Source organism: Channa argus, chromosome 4 (assembly GCF_033026475.1).
Source record: "Channa argus isolate prfri chromosome 4, Channa argus male v1.0, whole genome shotgun sequence".
In the NCBI taxonomy this organism is placed as follows: Eukaryota; Metazoa; Chordata; class Actinopteri; order Anabantiformes; family Channidae; genus Channa; species Channa argus.
The window spans coordinates 20960868-20978412 of NC_090200.1; the positions used below are offsets into that span (position 1 = coordinate 20960868).

Genomic DNA, 17545 nt, shown 5'->3' on the forward strand with positions numbered 1-17545 from the left:
AAAAGTAAATACTTTAAGTGAAAGAGGATCTGAACGGATGTAAAAGCCGGCATGAAATTATTCACCAAGACTATACAGCCAAGACTTAGTCCTACAGCCTTGATGATTAATTACATTTGGCACAGGTGTAAATGTATTTTATTGGGAATAAAATACATAATATTAACTACAACGTTTCAGTAATGTTCATTTGAACCTTAATCTGTAATCTTTCCTTAGTTAACCTGTAAGCATTATTACAGAGTTACTAGAATTTTGATAAGTGCAACGGAGTTTATTTTTAAGCACCACTGCCAAAAAAAAAAAAAAAAAAACAGCTTGTGAGTCATCGTGCGTTAATTCGGTTAACTGCAGGGAGAGAAGCGAGATGATGTGATGAACTGGAGAATCTTAATGTGTTATCTCATCCCTTGTGTCTGAGGAAGAGGCAGGGCAGGGAGGGGAGAGGAAAGGAGGCGAGAGGTGGAAGGAGTGGAGCTGTGTGTGTGGAGGGGAGGTGGAGGCGGAACAAACCGGTGTTCTCGGATACATGCTGTAGCTGCTCGCCCGCACTGCAGATTAACTCTTCCCGTGCCGGCTGATGCAGCGAGACGTGGTGAGTGCATTTGTATTATTTCCCCACTGCATGCACACATCTCGTTTGTTAGCACCAGAGGAGAAATATTGGCGGTTCCGACGTCAGTCTCTCCAGGGTGGACAGGTAGACAGCTGATTCGGATACTGAGCATCTCAGAGGATTTCCTTGATTGTCTCACACACACACGCACACACACACACAGAGAAACACACTCACACACATACTCGTACACATTCAGTCGCTACACTTGATGTTAAACAGCTTGTCTCTGGCAATTCGGGAGCTGTCCGCTGCTCAGGTGCTGAAAAACATCGTCTCCTGCAGGCAGGCGGGCAGTCAGCTGCGACTCATTGCAATGTCTCTGATGGGAGTCCTTGAGGTTACGAGTCTCTCGGCGTCTGTCAGATCCACACAGCTTGTAAGGATACAGCGGGAAGAACTATCCTCGCCCAACACGAGCTAACTAGGACACGATGATCTTCTCGTCCTTATGAAATGTTCCTGCAGTGTTCCCATAGTGACTTACAGACGTGAGAAAACACTTGATGCCTTGTAAAATAGTTTACAGCTTCCTAAATCTCTCATTAACTGCTACAAGCATCTTGTCAAATTTGTGTGAGACCAAGTGTGATACTCTAAAAGTTGTGCCATCACCTAATTCACACAGCTCCTTCTCTTGTTGTCCTTCGTCTACATCTTTGGAGCTGGGTGTATTGGTCAAAGCCAAGTGGGATGCTGTGGTACCCAAGGAATGTGGGATTCCCTCTCTAAATAGTGGTTGCATGTCCCAACTGAGGAGCAAAATCTGTTGTGCTGGACCTGTGCCAGTAGTTCACAGACAGCAGTGCAGCCTCCAACTGACCACCTAAAATGTGAAGCTGGCCCTTTAAATATAAATTATGCAAACTTTATTTCTCCTCTGATCTTCCTTGAGACAGTGTTTAAGGATTTGGACAAAGTTAACTTGGGGACGCAAGGCAGTATATGCAGAAAAGAGTGTAAAATCTTATGTTTGATAATCTCATAAGGGACATCCGGTTCTCCTTTTCACCCATAAAACCAATTATTGCATAATGTTAGCATTAACATACTGTATGTAGCCTCTGTCTCACCACTCTGGTGAGATTGCTGTAAATCTGACCAGAGAATGGTAATTGCTGCCCTGTATTCCCCTGTACACAGTCTCAAGGTTCCACTCTCCAAGATATTAAGTAGGCTTTCCAGTCCTGGACTTGAGGCCCTGGTATTTGAAGGATTTCATAGATGAGCTGCATTTGTGACTAATGATATGAAAATGAAAGGAGGGCACTGGGAGCAATGATGAGAGATATAGGAAAGAGAAAGAGGAAATTAGAAAACAAGGATTTGACTCCTTCCCATCATTAACACTGATAGGTAGGGGTGAAGTATTCACACTCCTCATGAAGGACATTTAAATAACCTTCAAGTGAAAGGAGCCTGCAACAGCTGGTGATCCACCCTGCACAATTACTGTGCAAACATATGCAGATCCATGCATATACACGGAAAGGGAGCTTTCATGAAGACAGCAAAATAAATGATCACTATGGCTTATTATTTGAAAGACTCTTGCACTATTTATCTATTTTACATACTTTTTTGGTTGAAGGTGCCGCCTCAAAGCTAGAAGTTGGCAGAGCTGCTTCCTATGACTTTTTTTTGTGCAGTTTGCATGTTCTCTCTGTGCTTGCGTGGGCTTCCTCCGGGTGCTCCAGTTAATTGGTGAGTCTAAATTGCCTTCTCACTGTACCTTTTGTAAAAAGAATGTACACACTGTATACCACCCTAACTGATTATTAATCTTGCAGGAAAGGATTGGTCAGAGAGTCTTCTGACTGAAGATCACATAACAACTCTTACTCTGGAATTGCAAGAGCACCTCCTAAAGTGTGCTCATTCCTCAACCTGCCACACAGTGTGCAGACTGAGGTCAGGCGCTGTGGATACGTGGGGGGGGGGAAGCACACAGAAGACACTGAGTGAGTAATGTGTGTCTGAACATTATTGGTTCTTCTAAACGAGAAGAGTGGTGGGAAACTGTACACAAAGTTTTAAAGGCCACAATATGAGCAGCTTCTCTCCCACACATGGTGACAGGGGCTGAAGTCGGCCACACATTTCTGTGTGTGTGTGCCTGTCGGACTGTATCGAGGAGTGTTTAACTTCCGGGAGCTCCTGGTCTCCTCTTCAGCCCAGAGGGGAGTTGTAGTGTGCATCCTATTTGTTCCGGATGCAGAACATCCTCGATCAGAACTTAGACATGGCCACAGCTCTACTCGCTGGCGAGAAGCTGAAGGAGCTCATCATGCCAGGCTCCTCTCAGGATGAGAGGGGTGGGGCACTGGCTGGCCTCATGGTGCAACTCAAACTGGAGCTGCCCTTTGATCGTGTTGTAACTATAGGGACGGTCATCATCCCCATCCTGCTGGTCACCCTCGTCTTCACTAGGAACTTTGCAGGTGAGATGCTTGGCCAGTAGAGGGGGTTTATTACCAACGTTAGGATATCTGAGGTACAATAGCAGCTGTTAGAAAACATGGTATTTTGGACCAACTTACATGTTTGCAAAAAACAGTTAAACATCTGGCACAGGGCTGTTACAGTTTTGAAATGTACACTACATTGCACTTTGTTTCTTTTGCAGCAGCAAAATTCAAAGATACACTTTAATATACACAACTATATAAAAGTTAGGTATGCAGCTCAGAAGATTAGGTAGTAAAGGAAAAGGAGCAGCAAGGGAGAATTAGAAAGGGTTCAAATGTGAGGAGGACAGTATGGAAATATGAGGGGATTGATATTAAAGAGGCCTAAATAGAAGGGTTTTTGGTTAGAAGCCAAAGGGGAAGCAATAGATGAAAGAGATTAATTGCTGAGTCAGACTCTGCAGAGCAGCATTTATCCAGCTGGGACTGAGCATTTAGCTTTAGTAGCAGAAAAATGTTAGTGTTTATACAACTCAGAATTTCTTTCTAATGATGTACAAGACATTTTCTACAATTAATTAATTCTTAAGGAAAGCATCCTGTCCTCTGTGATTGTAGCAATGTAATGCCATTGGAACATGACTTACTTTGTTTCATAATTTCAACCAAGATAGTAAAGTTCATTCAGAAAAACAAATTAAATCATTTGAAACAGTATTTAAAAGTGGACTTTCCGCAACCACTTGCACTTAATAGACAACTGAGTGGATAAAGAACAACCCTGACAGAAGAAGTGTTCTCATTTCCTCTATCTGAGCATGCAGATGCTTCTCTCATTTCAAAAAGCAGAGTGAGAATTGTTAGAAACACACTGCACTTTGTGGTTAACTGATGAAATATTCTAAAGGCTTATGAGACAGCGTACTTATTAAACTGAAACAGAGATGAGGGAGATGTGTGACTTTTATAAATAGTTATATACAAATTGCATCCATTTAAATTATAAATATACATTTCTGAATGAAACATTCTTGTAAAATATATTCATTGTTTGTATTAAAGTGATGTTGAAACTGATGATTTCCATTCCTCTTTTTAACAGAGGAGTCCATCTACTGTTACACACCGCACAACTTCACCAGAGACCAGGCATTGTATGCAAGAGGCTACTGCTGGACAGAGCTTCGTGATGCTCTCCCCGGTGTGGAGTCTCATCTTTGGCCTTCACTGTTCGAGCACAAGTTTCTACCCTATGCTCTGCTGGCCTTTGCTGGAATTATGTACATTCCTGCTTTGGGCTGGGAATTCCTCGCCTCTACACGGCTCACTTCAGAGCTCAATTTCCTGCTTCAAGAGATTGATAATTGCTATCATCGAGCTGCTGAGGGCCGAGCCCCAAAAATCGAGAAGCAGATCCAATCCAAAGGACCTGGCATAACTGAGCGTGAGAGACGGGAGATTATAGAGAATGCAGAGAAGGAGAAGAGCCCTGAGCAGAACCTGTTTGAGAAATACCTAGAGAGACGAGGCCAAAGTAACTTTCTTGCTAAGCTTTACCTGGCTCGCCACCTGGCTATAATCTGCCTGAGTTCCATTCCCATTTCCTACCTGAGTGCCTACTACGCACGCCAAAGGCAGAATGAGTTCACCTGTGCACTGGGTGAGCCACCAGACATTAGCAGCTATCCAGAACTGAAGCTCAGGGTCAACTGTAAGCTGCCTGCTGTGCAGCTGCAGCGCATCATGGCAGCAGTAGATATCACTCTGCTGTGCACCATGAACCTCATTATCCTGGTTAATTTGCTGCATTTGTTTGTGGTGCGTAAGTCCAACTTTGTATTTGACAAGCTGCACAAAGTTGGCATCAAAACACGGAGACGCTGGCAGAAGTCTCAGTTCTGTGATATCAACATCCTGGCAATGTTCTGCAACGAGAACAGGGACCACATCAAATCACTCAACCGGCTGGACTTTATTACTAATGAGAGCGACCTCATGTATGACAATGTGGTCAGGCAGTTGTTGGCTGCTCTTGCACAGTCCAACCATGATGCCACACCCACTATGAGGGAGTCTGGGATACAAACAATGGACCCCAATATGGATCCCTCTGATCTCAGAATGGGAGAGATAGGCAGCGAGCCGCTGGTCATCAAACGGCCCCGCAAGAAGATTAAATGGATCCCATCTTCAAATCCTCTTCCTCAGTCATTCAAGGTGAGACTGCTTAACTATTCTGCTATAAAAATACTAGTGACGGTTATTAAATTATAAATTCAATTCAACTTTATTTATATTGCAGCAATTCATAAGTCAAGAGTTGTACTGTGGTAATCTAGAACTATAAGGTCATTAAGATACAATCCAGCTTGACCAGTAGGGCTGTGTATGTAAGGAGGATGGTTTTAAATTATATTCTTCATTAAATGGGGAGCAACTAGAGAGAAGCTAATGAAGAAGAAATATGATCTCTCTTGCTATCTTTAGTCAGTAAAGATTCTAGCTGCAGCATTTTGGATTAATCGAAGGCTTTTTAAGCTAAGGTAAAGTAATACATGTTAGTTTAAATAAGTTATTGTGACACTTTGTTATTAGGGAGTGATTCAGACATCCTAACAGTAGGGAGTGAGAATAGTTCGGTCTGGAAGTAACACATTCATGGACAAGTTGAGACAGGATGCTCCCAATTTAGCAATAATACACAGAAGGAATAAGGCTGTTTAGAGATTTGTTTTATTTATGAGTTAAAAAACAAACTGTATTTTAGACAGTCTTGAAGTTTGACTACTTGTATTAATTATTTAAATCTAATGATGAGTTAAACTCAGTGTTGAAGTAATTACTGTAATTACTGTAATTACTGTCATCTAACAGATTATTAAAGTCAACCATACAATGATTTAATCTGTACTAGGCACTAAATCAGATAGAGTCTGAAAACTCACTTAAAAGACTCAAGACCTCTGGTTAAGATGTTTCCAACTGTGCCATATCAGCTCTTTCTCTGAGGAGCCACAGAAAGTGGCTCTTATTTACTAGTATTACAGTCCTACTTTAACTGTTGCTTCTGCCCACCTGCACTGTAGTTAAGCTATAATATCATAAGCAGTATTTGTGTTTTCTGTCCATTGCAAAGGAACCCCTTGCCCTAGCACGTCCGGAAAATAACGCCAAGCCTGAGAAGCCCAAACCGCTCAGACGAAAGACAGCAGCAGACAGCTTCATTGCACCACTTCTGGATAACAAGAGCACACAGTTTTCGTCAGCAAAAGGTATGCAATACTACCAATGGTACTCAAAGTATGCAACATGTTCAGTAACACATTTTATTTCATTTCATTTGCTTGCATTCCATTATACTAAACTAATAATACAAACTGCTTTTCTGCAGTTATTTTCTATATTGCCTTTAAGTGTGTTTGTGTTCAATCATAGATCTAATTGGAATGGACAAAAAGCACACTCGTAACTTCTCTCTGGATGTTCACCCGTACATGCTGACCATTCGTAAACCCAAGTTGGAAGCAACAACCATAGAACCTCTTCCCTCACAGCACAACATGGACACAGTTTTTCTTGAAGGCACACACACTATTGTTCATGTGTCTGGTGCAATTACAGGTAGGTCTTTTTTCTATTTCAGACAAAATTAATCAAATTTCACTTCAACCCTTTGCATCAAAGTTTCTAGGAATTAACAGTAGCAGACAGCATCCCCAGCTTAATCCAATGATTGCCATTATTAAGTAATGTTGCACATGTTGGCATTTTCATTTTCAGCATGCACAAGGTGGAATGTACATAAATCAATTAGGCTCTGTTTTGTGAAAGCAAAACAGTAAAAAGAATGATTTTACCTTAAAGGTAGCTGTAAGTGCCCCAGCTTTCTAGGCAACACTTGGCAATTAGACATAAGTCTCAAAATGCAGTTGACGTTTAAGACAGTACAGAAGACTGACTTTATCTTTTCTCTAATCCTCACTTTCTTTTTGCTGTTGGGTATTTCCTGGTTGCTTTCTCAGAGACCAAGGTTTGCTCTCCAGAATCCACACATACTGCCTTTTCTAAAGTGACCCTGCCAACCACCACATACGTAAATGGCTTAAGCCCGAACCCACCATCCAGTGAGGATCCACTCAGTCCCAAGTCATCTCCTCCTCCTCAAGAGGAGCCTCTCACCCAGCCAGAAAACCCTGCTTCTCAGCCACCACCCCTGACCAGAGCACCCACTCACCAGCTGCTGAGTATGCATCATAGTCTCTTTGAGCAAGAGGAGGATGATGAAAATTGTAGAGACAGACTGGTAGAGAGACCTGGGGAGCTCATTGTCGCTGGACAGTGTTGAAGGAGAGGAGCAAGATTGAGATTCCTCTTCTTTACTCTGTTCAATGTACACGACCACCACGTCAATCACCTCCTATCAACAGCCACCTCTAGTGTACTTTGAACTAACCCACACTTCCTTGATCCTTCTAAGTGGACTGGGCTGACTTTTGTGCAGAAATGGGACAGTGGTATAATTACATGAAGAACCACTGGACACGTAAATACATACTAAACTGCAACATTTGAAGGAGAGAGTTAATTAGAGGGTATAAATGCATACAGAAATGTGTGTATTTGATGATGTTGACCAGAGTTTTACTGTAGGAAATGATGTCACATTCATGTCTCAGGATGACTGTGTACAGTTACTCACCCTCCAATGAAAACCAGCAGTGATTATAACTCAACAACCACAGGGTGCTACAGTGCAAGATCAACCACCTATATCGCTATGGTATAAAGACAGACTGAGAGATGGTTGAGCTTTCTTTTAAAAATGACATAAACCTTAGAAATGCATATTTGTAAAGAGTACTGCATTATGGCTTCAGACAAATGTATTTTAAACATGCGATATCGCTTAGTCCCTTTATCCCTATAGCCAAGTAGAAAGGTAGCTAACATAACACAATTGTTGAGATCTGCACAAATATTATGCAAAAGATCACAATATACTTGTGGCAATAATGTTTGCGCTTACAGCATCATATTTCACAAAAAGCTCAACATGTATAGACACTGTATATGACACAGTGTTTGTTGGGTGTTAAATATATAACACACTTTTCATGGCTTTATCGTTGCCATTTCACCACTAATCGGGAAAGTGTCCGATCTTCACTTCAATATCTTTGCATGACATTAATAATCACTAAATTGGCATAAACTATAAAGCAACAGCAGACTCTACAATGTAAGTGTGGTTTGTGACAAGCGAAACATTGCACAGAGAAACTGTCTGTTGTGAAATCTACTAAAAGTGCAGTGGGTGCTTTCTTCCTGAATGCTCAGTCATGCTGTGATGAATGGAGCTGGACTCAAGGTAAAGTATACGACATATATTGTTATATATTGTTTTCTGGTGGAATCTACTGGTAAAGGAGTTGTGAAAAGTGATTAGTTGCTGAATTGTTACTCACTCAAAAATTTATTATAAGATGGCTGTTATCTTTAGCTTGTCTGACACTATCTAAGTTTTTTTTTTTACAAACTTCTGCCCTATGTCGCATTGTGCAACATCCGCTTGATGACCGACAACCTCATGGAGGTATAAATAGTTTAAAAAGTTGCTCTGTTGTTTGTTATAAAACTGAGTATATGTTGGCACTTTTTAAAGGAAAGGATTCACTGGACAAGAGGATAAGCTTGGGTTTCCACCACAATCTCTTCGTAATCGTTTCTCGCAGCTGCAAAAATGATTACAGGAACTCCAGTAAAGAAACTATCTGCACTGACTAATATACCAACATGACATTTACTGTAGAAGACTTCTGTCCTTTTGCCAGGGCACCACTTATTGTATAGCCTAGGTGGACCTGTCATTGTATAACCTACAGTACGCATCTTTTCATCTGAGGCATTCAAATAAATAAACATGACTACAGCTTCCATATAGTCCATATCACTGTCACCTCACAAGTTGGTTCGAAATCCCCTTCTTACACTGCTCAAGCACACAAAATGCATCCGAAAGCACTTTAAGACTAGTAGCACGAGTGTGTGTAAGAGCATGTCATAAGTTGTAACACAGCTCTGTAAACCTGATGTGTAGGTTTTCACGTTTAGATAGTAGTAGAGAGAAGACGAAACGTGGAGAAGACAATATAGACTTTGATTGTATTGTGTAAAATGTTAATTAATTAAACATCCTTTGTAACAAGTGCGTGTTTCTCTAACTACATGTACCAGAATGCACCGCGGCTGTCAGTTTCAGCGAGCACTGTGCTGCTGTACTGGCGAAGAGCACCCTGACAGACGGGTTGGCTTGCTCAGTGAGTTCATATGTGTTTTGAAACAACTGTTTTCTGTGCTGCCAGATATATTGGGTCTGAGAGTGGGAATATTTGTTGTAAAACTATTGCGTTTAAACGTGAATGATTTGACTAAATTCCTGTTAGACTTGCTAGGCGACATTAGCTTGGTTAGCTGTTACACCATCCGGTAGCTAGCCAAATCGATGAGTTGTGTGTCAACGTTATTAGCAGCCCCGTATGTGAATTGTCGCTAGCTGTCTGGTAGACCTGCACCGGTATTTCTACTCCAGCGGCGCAACTTCAGGCTCTTAAAAACATAAGTATATTACTTTGATTTATTACCATAAGGCATTGACTGTTTTACTTTACAGCGTTAAAGCGTTTAAAACTGTTCGCCCGGGTAACATTTAAAGCAACGTAAGCATTTACGGTCAATGAACGCCTCACGATTTGGTCCGTGAACCCTGCATGGTGGTAATGTACAGTATGTCCCTATTCTGCTCTCTTTCACACGCAGCTGTAAGTGCTTCAAACATGGACCAAGACAACAATTCAGAGGTTTGTACATACTTCTATTTGTGTGTGTGTTAGAGAGAGGGAGAGAGAGAAGCCGTATTGATTTTGATTGAAGTTTTGCCAGATGTCCTGTCACCCCAGTGAGAGCAGGACATCTGCAGCTCATATGTTTCAGAAATATGAAATATGAGGAAACCTCAGAAGTTGTTTTAGAGCTATTGCAGTTTTAATTTAACTTGAGTGTTTTGAGATTTCTGTTTCTCAAACTGGCTAGAAGTGGTCAGGAGTGATCTCTATGATGTTTGTTATGTCTAAACGTTTTTTTTTTTTTTTTTGTCTGACAGGATGAGTCAGTCGGCCCATCAGAGGATCCTTCAGAGGATGAACTGCCATGCTTACCACCAGGGCTCTGTAGGCTGTTTTTTTCATTACTGTGTGTGTGTGTGTGTGTGTGTGTGTGTGCGTGCGTGCGTGCGTGTTTATGCGCACACTTGTGTGGGAGCGCTTGTTTGTGTACCTTGTGTGAACTGTGTTTCATCAGAAAGATGGTTAATACCTCTTTAAAAAAGCAACTGTTCAATGTGTCATTGTTTTTATTGCACAAAATTAGTTAGGATATAAAGTATCTTTACATTTTTGTGAGTCTGGATACTTTGCTGTTTCCATTTTATTGTTTTTCCCATTTACATCTTAAATCTACATGATACCATTGTAAAATTCTCACAATTCTATACCCTGTGTTTTTTCTAGCCTTTTTCTAGTTCCTCATTCTTTTCTTTCTTCTAGCAAGCAGACATGTCTCTAGACTTCAGTAAAAGATTAGTAAAGAGTAAACTTAAGTCTTCTCCACCATTAGTTGAAATGCTGCCTGTGTGAAAAGGGCTGAAATGTAAATAACTATAAATCTATAGCTAATGGTTTCAAGAAAAAGGATAATTCTACAAATATATACGAATGGTAATTTGTCATAGTACATGTAAAAAGGCAGAAAAGCCTGTAGTTTCCTTTATGCATTTTTCTTTTTCCATTTTTAATGTTTAGCGGATGGTGAAGCAGTGGAGCTGCTTTGGCAGTTACGAGCTCAGCGGCGCCAATCATCCCCTGAACTTCCAGAGACGGTGACCTGCCTTACTGCCCCTGACGGTAGCATCCTGTACCTCGTTGGCACCGCCCACTTCAGTGATAGCAGCAAAAAGGATGTGGCCGCAGTGAGTTAATGAGAATGTACAGCAGTATTTGTGGAATGTAGACTTTATGCCCATTTAAGATGTGATATATTGTGAGTTAGCTGTGAAATAATGGAGTATTTCTGTGAATATGTATAGGTGCTACAGAGTAACACCCTGAAATGATGATGTGTTGGCCTGCTGTATATACTGTAATTAGGTTGGCATTACTATTTTGCTAAGCCTTATCTTGTTTTTTACCTTCCATATTGATTTTTTTTGTGTTTACTTCCTTTCTCACTGCTCAATAGCTGTTTCTGCTTTCTTGCTCTAACTCTGTCTCTCCTCTCTTACATACCTACTGCTCTTTTTCTCCCTCTCACAGACAATCCGTGCTGTGCAGCCAGACGTGGTGGTGGTGGAGTTGTGCCAGTATAGGGTGTCTATGTTAAAGATGGATGAGAATACACTGCTGAGGGAAGCCAAAGACATAAACCTGGACAAGGTTCAGCAGGCCATCAAGCAGGTCAGGCTTTAAAAAGGAAGGGAATTAAGCAACAGTAGATGTGTGGTAAACAGCAACAGCAAGATAAAATTGGGAATTGAGGAATGAAGAGAAATACAGTAGCACTGAAACAAGATCAGTAAGAATACAATGATTAATAAAAATGATGGCCTTACAAATAGATTCAGCTCTTGTTCTATGACTGGAAGCAGGAGTAAAGCTTCAACAAACTAGAGCCTACAAAATAATCATACAGTTTATTTCATACAGTTTAATTCCCATTTCTCTAAAACCAATTGAGACAAAATGTATAAATGTTAGAGATTAAATGTGAAAATTTATTGCACAACCATTGGTTTGTGTTACATTTTGACTCCTTGGTGTGTTACTGAGTGTAAATGCACTGATGTTTGAAGCTCATGCATGATTAAACCTCAGTAAAAACGGTTTGACTGTTAACTGCCCGAGTTTAAAGAATTACCATTCAAAGCATGTCTTTCCCTCGGTGAATACGTATTTCTGCCCTCTGTGTTTGGCAGAATGGGCTGATGTCTGGCCTGATGCAGATTCTCCTGCTCAAAGTTTCAGCTCACATCACAGAGCAACTGGGCATGGCTCCTGGAGGAGAGTTTAGAGAGGCCTTCAAAGAGGTAAAACGTGCAATAATAGTTAAAAAGTGGACAATAATTTCATTTTGTGTTTTTATTTTACATTTTTTATTCTTGAAGTTTTTCTTCCCACACAGGCTGGAAAGGTGCCATTCTGTAAATTTCACCTTGGGGACAGGCCAATCCCTGTGACGTTCAAGAGGGCTATTGCTGCCCTCAGTCTGTGGCAAAAGGCCCGTCTAGCATGGGGTCTATGTTTTCTGTCAGATCCAATCAGGTATATTCTCATCTTAAATACTTTTAGTGCAATGCATCATAAGTTAGTTTTTTGGCTTAACTTTCAAACCTTTAAACGACAATATTGACATTCTCCATAACATTTAGGTTGTCCAGGGAAATATTAAAGCATTTTTCATTCTTTGCTAAAAATAGCATGGTTTAACACATTTCAGGAAATGATTAATTATAGGTGCAATATGAACATTTTGGAAACACAAAAGGTTTTGGGTGAGATACATCATTTTGCTAATTAAATGTAGTGGTGTGCTAAATACATAAACTGTTTTGACGAATGTATCATTAACTTAATACCTTAATTACTAACTTAATTACTTAATTAATTGACATAATATTGATGTATTGAGAAATAAAGCAAAGCTACTAAGAAAAACTGTTTTAAACACTACTCATTTAGAGTAAAACATTTTAGAGTAGAGATGTATTCTGAATCTAAGAGGATCTATCTGCATATCCTTACTTTTTTGACCCAAAAATCTTACTATTACGAAATTTTAATTACAAAAATATTTGCAAAGAAGCAGCTTTCTGAAAAGCAAAACTGTCAGTTATTGTATTGTGATGTTTTCTCATCGGAAGTTTTCGTTTTATGAAAACGTTGTTTTGAAAACGTTAAAATTTAAATGCTAATTAGCAAATTATTTTAAAAACTGGAAATATTTTTTCGAGCAGTATGTTTTTTGTTTTTAGCCTTTTCTGTTTGGTGGAAAAAACAACTATAGTGTATGCATGACTGTGATGGCTATCTGTTCTGTTAGAACTAGGGAATGTGTACCAACACACATTTTACCAATATGTAAAATATGCATCGATTAAGCCTTAGAATTAATGTTACATTCCCATAGGTTCCCACCTATGCATATTCCTATAGGATATGCATAGGTGTTGCATATTCTTTACTTCCTTCAGTATCGCAGAATAATTTACATTCCAACAGGAAACAAACGTTTCTTCTTCATACATGACCTCAAGCTGACCATGTCTGTTTCAGTAAGGAGGATGTTGAGAAGTGCAAACAGAAGGACCTGCTGGAGCAGACTATGTCTGAGATGATCGGCGAGTTCCCTGCTCTCCATCAGACCATTGTGGCCGAAAGAGACATCTACCTCACGCACACACTCCGACAGGCTACATGCTGTGTGGAGGCCCCACCTAATGCCCAGAGTATGTATTACACTGCTTAAACTAGTTCTCAATATGCTTTTGTTGCATCGTAATCTTCAATATATAGATTTTATATATTTTAATGTTCCAGTGTATGTATATCATATGAGTTGTATACATTAGGTTGACACACACAGACATCTTTATTCACGTCACATTAACTGTCCTGTCTTTCTTTCTTTCTTTTTTATACAAATACATTGCTTATTACAATTCAGTATTCAGTATTTTACTTTTTTAGATTTACTGTCAGAAGTGCATACATTTGAATACCTGTCATCATATTTTTGTTGTTTAAATTGTTGCATAATTGATGGACCGATATTGTAGTTATGAAGTATTGCTGTGGATACTGAAAATGCTTAGTCATTTTTAATATGATTAGCATATTAGCATGGACTTTTATATAGTATATTTCAAAGAAACTGGTACACTTTGTACTCTCTTTCTTCATTTTTTACAAATGTAAACACTATATCAATAAAATGTTTATCAGCTGTGCGCTTGTTTCTGTACTGGAGGAAAGTCCAGACACTTGCTACATAGGTTTAACCCTTTTTGTTAAACTGGTTTCATGCATGATTATATAAATATATGTAGAATTGTACACAGTTTTTGTTAACAAAATATTTTATATTGTTTCATAGAAGTGCCTGCTGTGGTGGTAGGAGTTGTAGGGATGGGTCATGTTCCCGGCATAGAAAAAAACTGGGAGAAGCAGCTCAACATTAATGAAATAATGAGGTATGTTTTTCTTTTTGTTATGATATATTGTGGAATAGAAACTTGCAGTAATTATGTCTTGGTGCTTCTGCCCCTTACTTTGTATTTTATGTATCTTTTCCTCAGTGTTGCACCTCCCTCTCGTTTTGGCTGGGTTCTGCGCATGGTCATTAAGGGTGTCATGATGGGAATGCTGGGATATGCCTGCTACCGTACTGGAGGGAGGTTAGGTAGAGCCCTGCTGTCTTTACCTACAGTCCAGTCTGTACTGGAGACTCTGCGGCTGCCCCATGCTTGATACCACCGGTGTTTGCTAAGCCATCAAAGACATGACCTTTGATTTATGAAAGCAATGCATCTATCACACCAATCGCCTTAAAAACAGGAGGAGAGGCTGGAGGAAAGACTTCCCCAGTTCCACTATATAACCAACAAGGACCTCGGGGCCAAGGGACCCCTACCTCGTGTTTATGTCCCTGTAGACACAGCAGGGCTGTACTGCCAAAGAGACCATGACAGTACTTTTTTTTTTTTTTGTATTTTGTGCAAATCGTACATTTTTTTTTTTAAAAGTTTACAATTGAAAATAATTACTTTAGAATAGAAAATACATTCTCCACCAGGCTGGATTTACACAGATATTTGCTCAATGTTTAAACAACACAGTGGGCTATGTTGATTTGGCAGTGTTTCATGTAGTGGGACAATGTAATATGATCTGGGAACTCCAATTGGAGGAACCCAGGTATGTGTTTAAACATATTGGAAGCCAAAGGACAGCACAGGGGTTTGTAATAATCGCAGACAGGATTCAACCACTTCGGAAAGCAAGATGATTGGTCGTGAAGACCAAGAGAGAAACAGCAGAAATACTGCATTCACATTGCAAGTTAATCCACAAGGAATGCATGCATGTGCCTGGCAGATGTAATATCGTGTTCCAGTAAAGTTAAACCTGATCTAACTATTGCGCAGTGCGACACTGAACTGTTTTGGATTCTAATCTTGCCGGGATAAAACACTTACTCCATTCCAGTCAATGAGATGGACTGTGTTTTTTATGGAGAGTGAACCTCTGTGTAAAAACGGCTTTACTTACGGATTAAATTTGATAAGTATCATTAGAATCATCTTCAGTCAACGGTCCTAATATGACAGCGCTATATTTCTGACTTTTCTGCCACTGTCTCCTTGGTGCCATCCATTGTTGTTGTTGTTTTTTGTGTTTTGTTTTGTTTTTGTTAGTTTTTTTGGTAACTGGCACAATTTATGTCCAGCACTTTATAAGAAACTGGTGAAGTCTTGGAGACCGTGAAAGGTAAAAGAAAGTAAAATATCAAGTTATCAAATTTTAATAATGAAATTTCACAAAGATAATAGTAACCTATGTGGTGTGGGGTAAATGTACGAAACTCTCTAAATTACAAAGTTAAATATCACATTCTTATTTCTTTAAAAATCTCTTTTAAATGCATCTTCAAAACTCACATACAGGATTACAATAGGCAAAATTGACTCCTTCCCCATGTGCACTGTCCTGCCTGAATCAACAGACAAGTGCCTCATATTTCAGCTCTAAGGGCTAATGGTCAACTATATGCAACTAATCTTTCCTTTTTTATTAATTTGAGATATAGTAGACATCTTTTCTCATAATATTGCCCCGAATAGTGCGATTTAACTTGTTTTTTCTTGGTTTTATGGAAATGGTACCATTTCCCCTGCATTTTATGGTCACTCATACATTCGAGAGAGTTCTGACACAAAACAAGCTTAAATGTGCCTCAGTATAAGCCATCCATTCATTTTGTGATTTGTACATTTGATTGTGCCTCCAATATGAGGCACCTTCATGTTTAATTGGTACCATCCCTCTGACCTGATTTTAAAAATATGCATCATGTATTGAAAGCCATGTCGGAAAACCTTAACAAGAGAACATCTACAGTACATTTAGTGCACCAGCTGTTTGTTCTTTTATTATATATGCATCACTTCCTGGTCTCATCGTAACACGGGAAAAGGAATTTAAGTCCAATTAAGGATTTAACTTTATTATAATGATTTCTCGTGAAGGGAAATTTGTCATGGAAGTGTTTTGATGAAGAGCTTATGATGAAGTAAACAGACAAACAATGGTGGTCAGTTGGGAGGTAAAGCCTTACACTGCTGTCACTGCTGCCTTTTGACCCTCAGATCGATTACTCTGCTGAGGCTGATCTATATATCCACAATGCAGAGTTTCTTATTGTACGTTTAAAATTTGGCTAAATGTCAACCTTTTCATGAGTGAGATGTCCAATTATGTTCAACAGTCTCAATAACAATATAATTATATAAATGTTATAATATATTAATATTGTAATTGCAAGGATATAAACCAGCATTAATTTCCAGGCTTTTCTAGTGTTTATTTGAAGTAATGTACAGTAAGTTATGTACATAACAGGTGTATTTATAAGGTTTGCAAAAATTGTCCCATGAATTAATTAGGGTTTTGAGTAACTCAAGCATTGTCATGTCATCTTAAAAACATCAGACTAAATGCAAAGTATCCACACATTAACTCAGATAATCTGTCTTCCAACTCAGAAATAATTGTTTTGAAGAAATAAAAATGGTGAAAATGCAGAGGAAATTAGTCATGTAGCCTTGTCTTTCAGTTCATCATGCAGTCAAAACAAAGCATTGTTTATCTGCCTCATTGCCATATAATTTTTTTAGGAGAATTATTAAATATTTAAGACTGCATCCCTGCACCTGTGTGTTGTATTTTCATTGTAAACAAACCAAATATTGAATCTTAAATACTGTAATGAAATATAAAATAATTTTAAGTAAAGAGCTACTATTTGTTTCAAATATGTTTTCTTTGTGTTTAATTGTACCTGCAAAATTATATATATATATATATATATATATATATATATATATATATATATATATATATATATATATATATATATATATATATATATATATATTACACACACACAGCTCTGCCATGAATTCTACTTTCATGTTATAATTTCTCAGTTTTTCAACTGAAACTGTCAGAAACGTGATAATTTATTCTTTTTATTATTGAGATCTAGTTTATTTTTGAGGTCATAGTGGGTAACAGAGTCCTACTGGAGTGCATTATAAGAAGAGGTTCTAAATTTTAGCTCCCTCTAAACAGAGTGGCCAAAACTTGTGTGTGTAATCATATTAAATTTGTGAATATGGATAAACGAGAAGAAT

The 17545-nt window shown here is 39.0% G+C and overlaps 2 protein-coding genes across 4 annotated transcripts; both read left to right on the forward strand.

The window, feature by feature from the left end:
• The first annotated feature begins 350 nt into the window (after nt 1–350).
• panx2 (pannexin 2) lies at nt 351–8392 on the forward strand. 3 transcript variants are annotated; one of them, XM_067501886.1, is made up of 7 exons: nt 351–595; nt 2208–2320; nt 2407–3057; nt 4127–5241; nt 6161–6296; nt 6460–6645; nt 7047–8392. In XM_067501886.1, the coding sequence occupies exons 3-7, from the start codon at nt 2829–2831 to the stop codon at nt 7367–7369; spliced, it is 1989 nt and encodes a 662-aa protein (XP_067357987.1). In that variant the 5' UTR covers nt 351–595; nt 2208–2320; nt 2407–2828; the 3' UTR covers nt 7370–8392. The 3 variants fall into 3 exon arrangements, with proteins under 3 accessions (XP_067357987.1, XP_067357988.1, XP_067357989.1); XM_067501887.1 differs by having other exon boundaries at nt 351–2320; XM_067501888.1 differs by lacking the exon at nt 2208–2320.
• Nucleotides 8393–9234: 842 nt separating this feature from the next.
• Nucleotides 9235–17164, forward strand: trabd (TraB domain containing). Its single transcript, XM_067501889.1, is given in 11 exon segments — nt 9235–9278; nt 9280–9341; nt 9841–9881; nt 10184–10250; nt 10881–11047; nt 11391–11531; nt 12050–12160; nt 12256–12395; nt 13407–13579; nt 14227–14323; nt 14429–17164. Coding segments are annotated over 11 exon segments (1200 nt in total). The 5' UTR covers nt 9235–9249; the 3' UTR covers nt 14601–17164.
• The last annotated feature ends 381 nt before the right edge of the window (nt 17165–17545 follow it).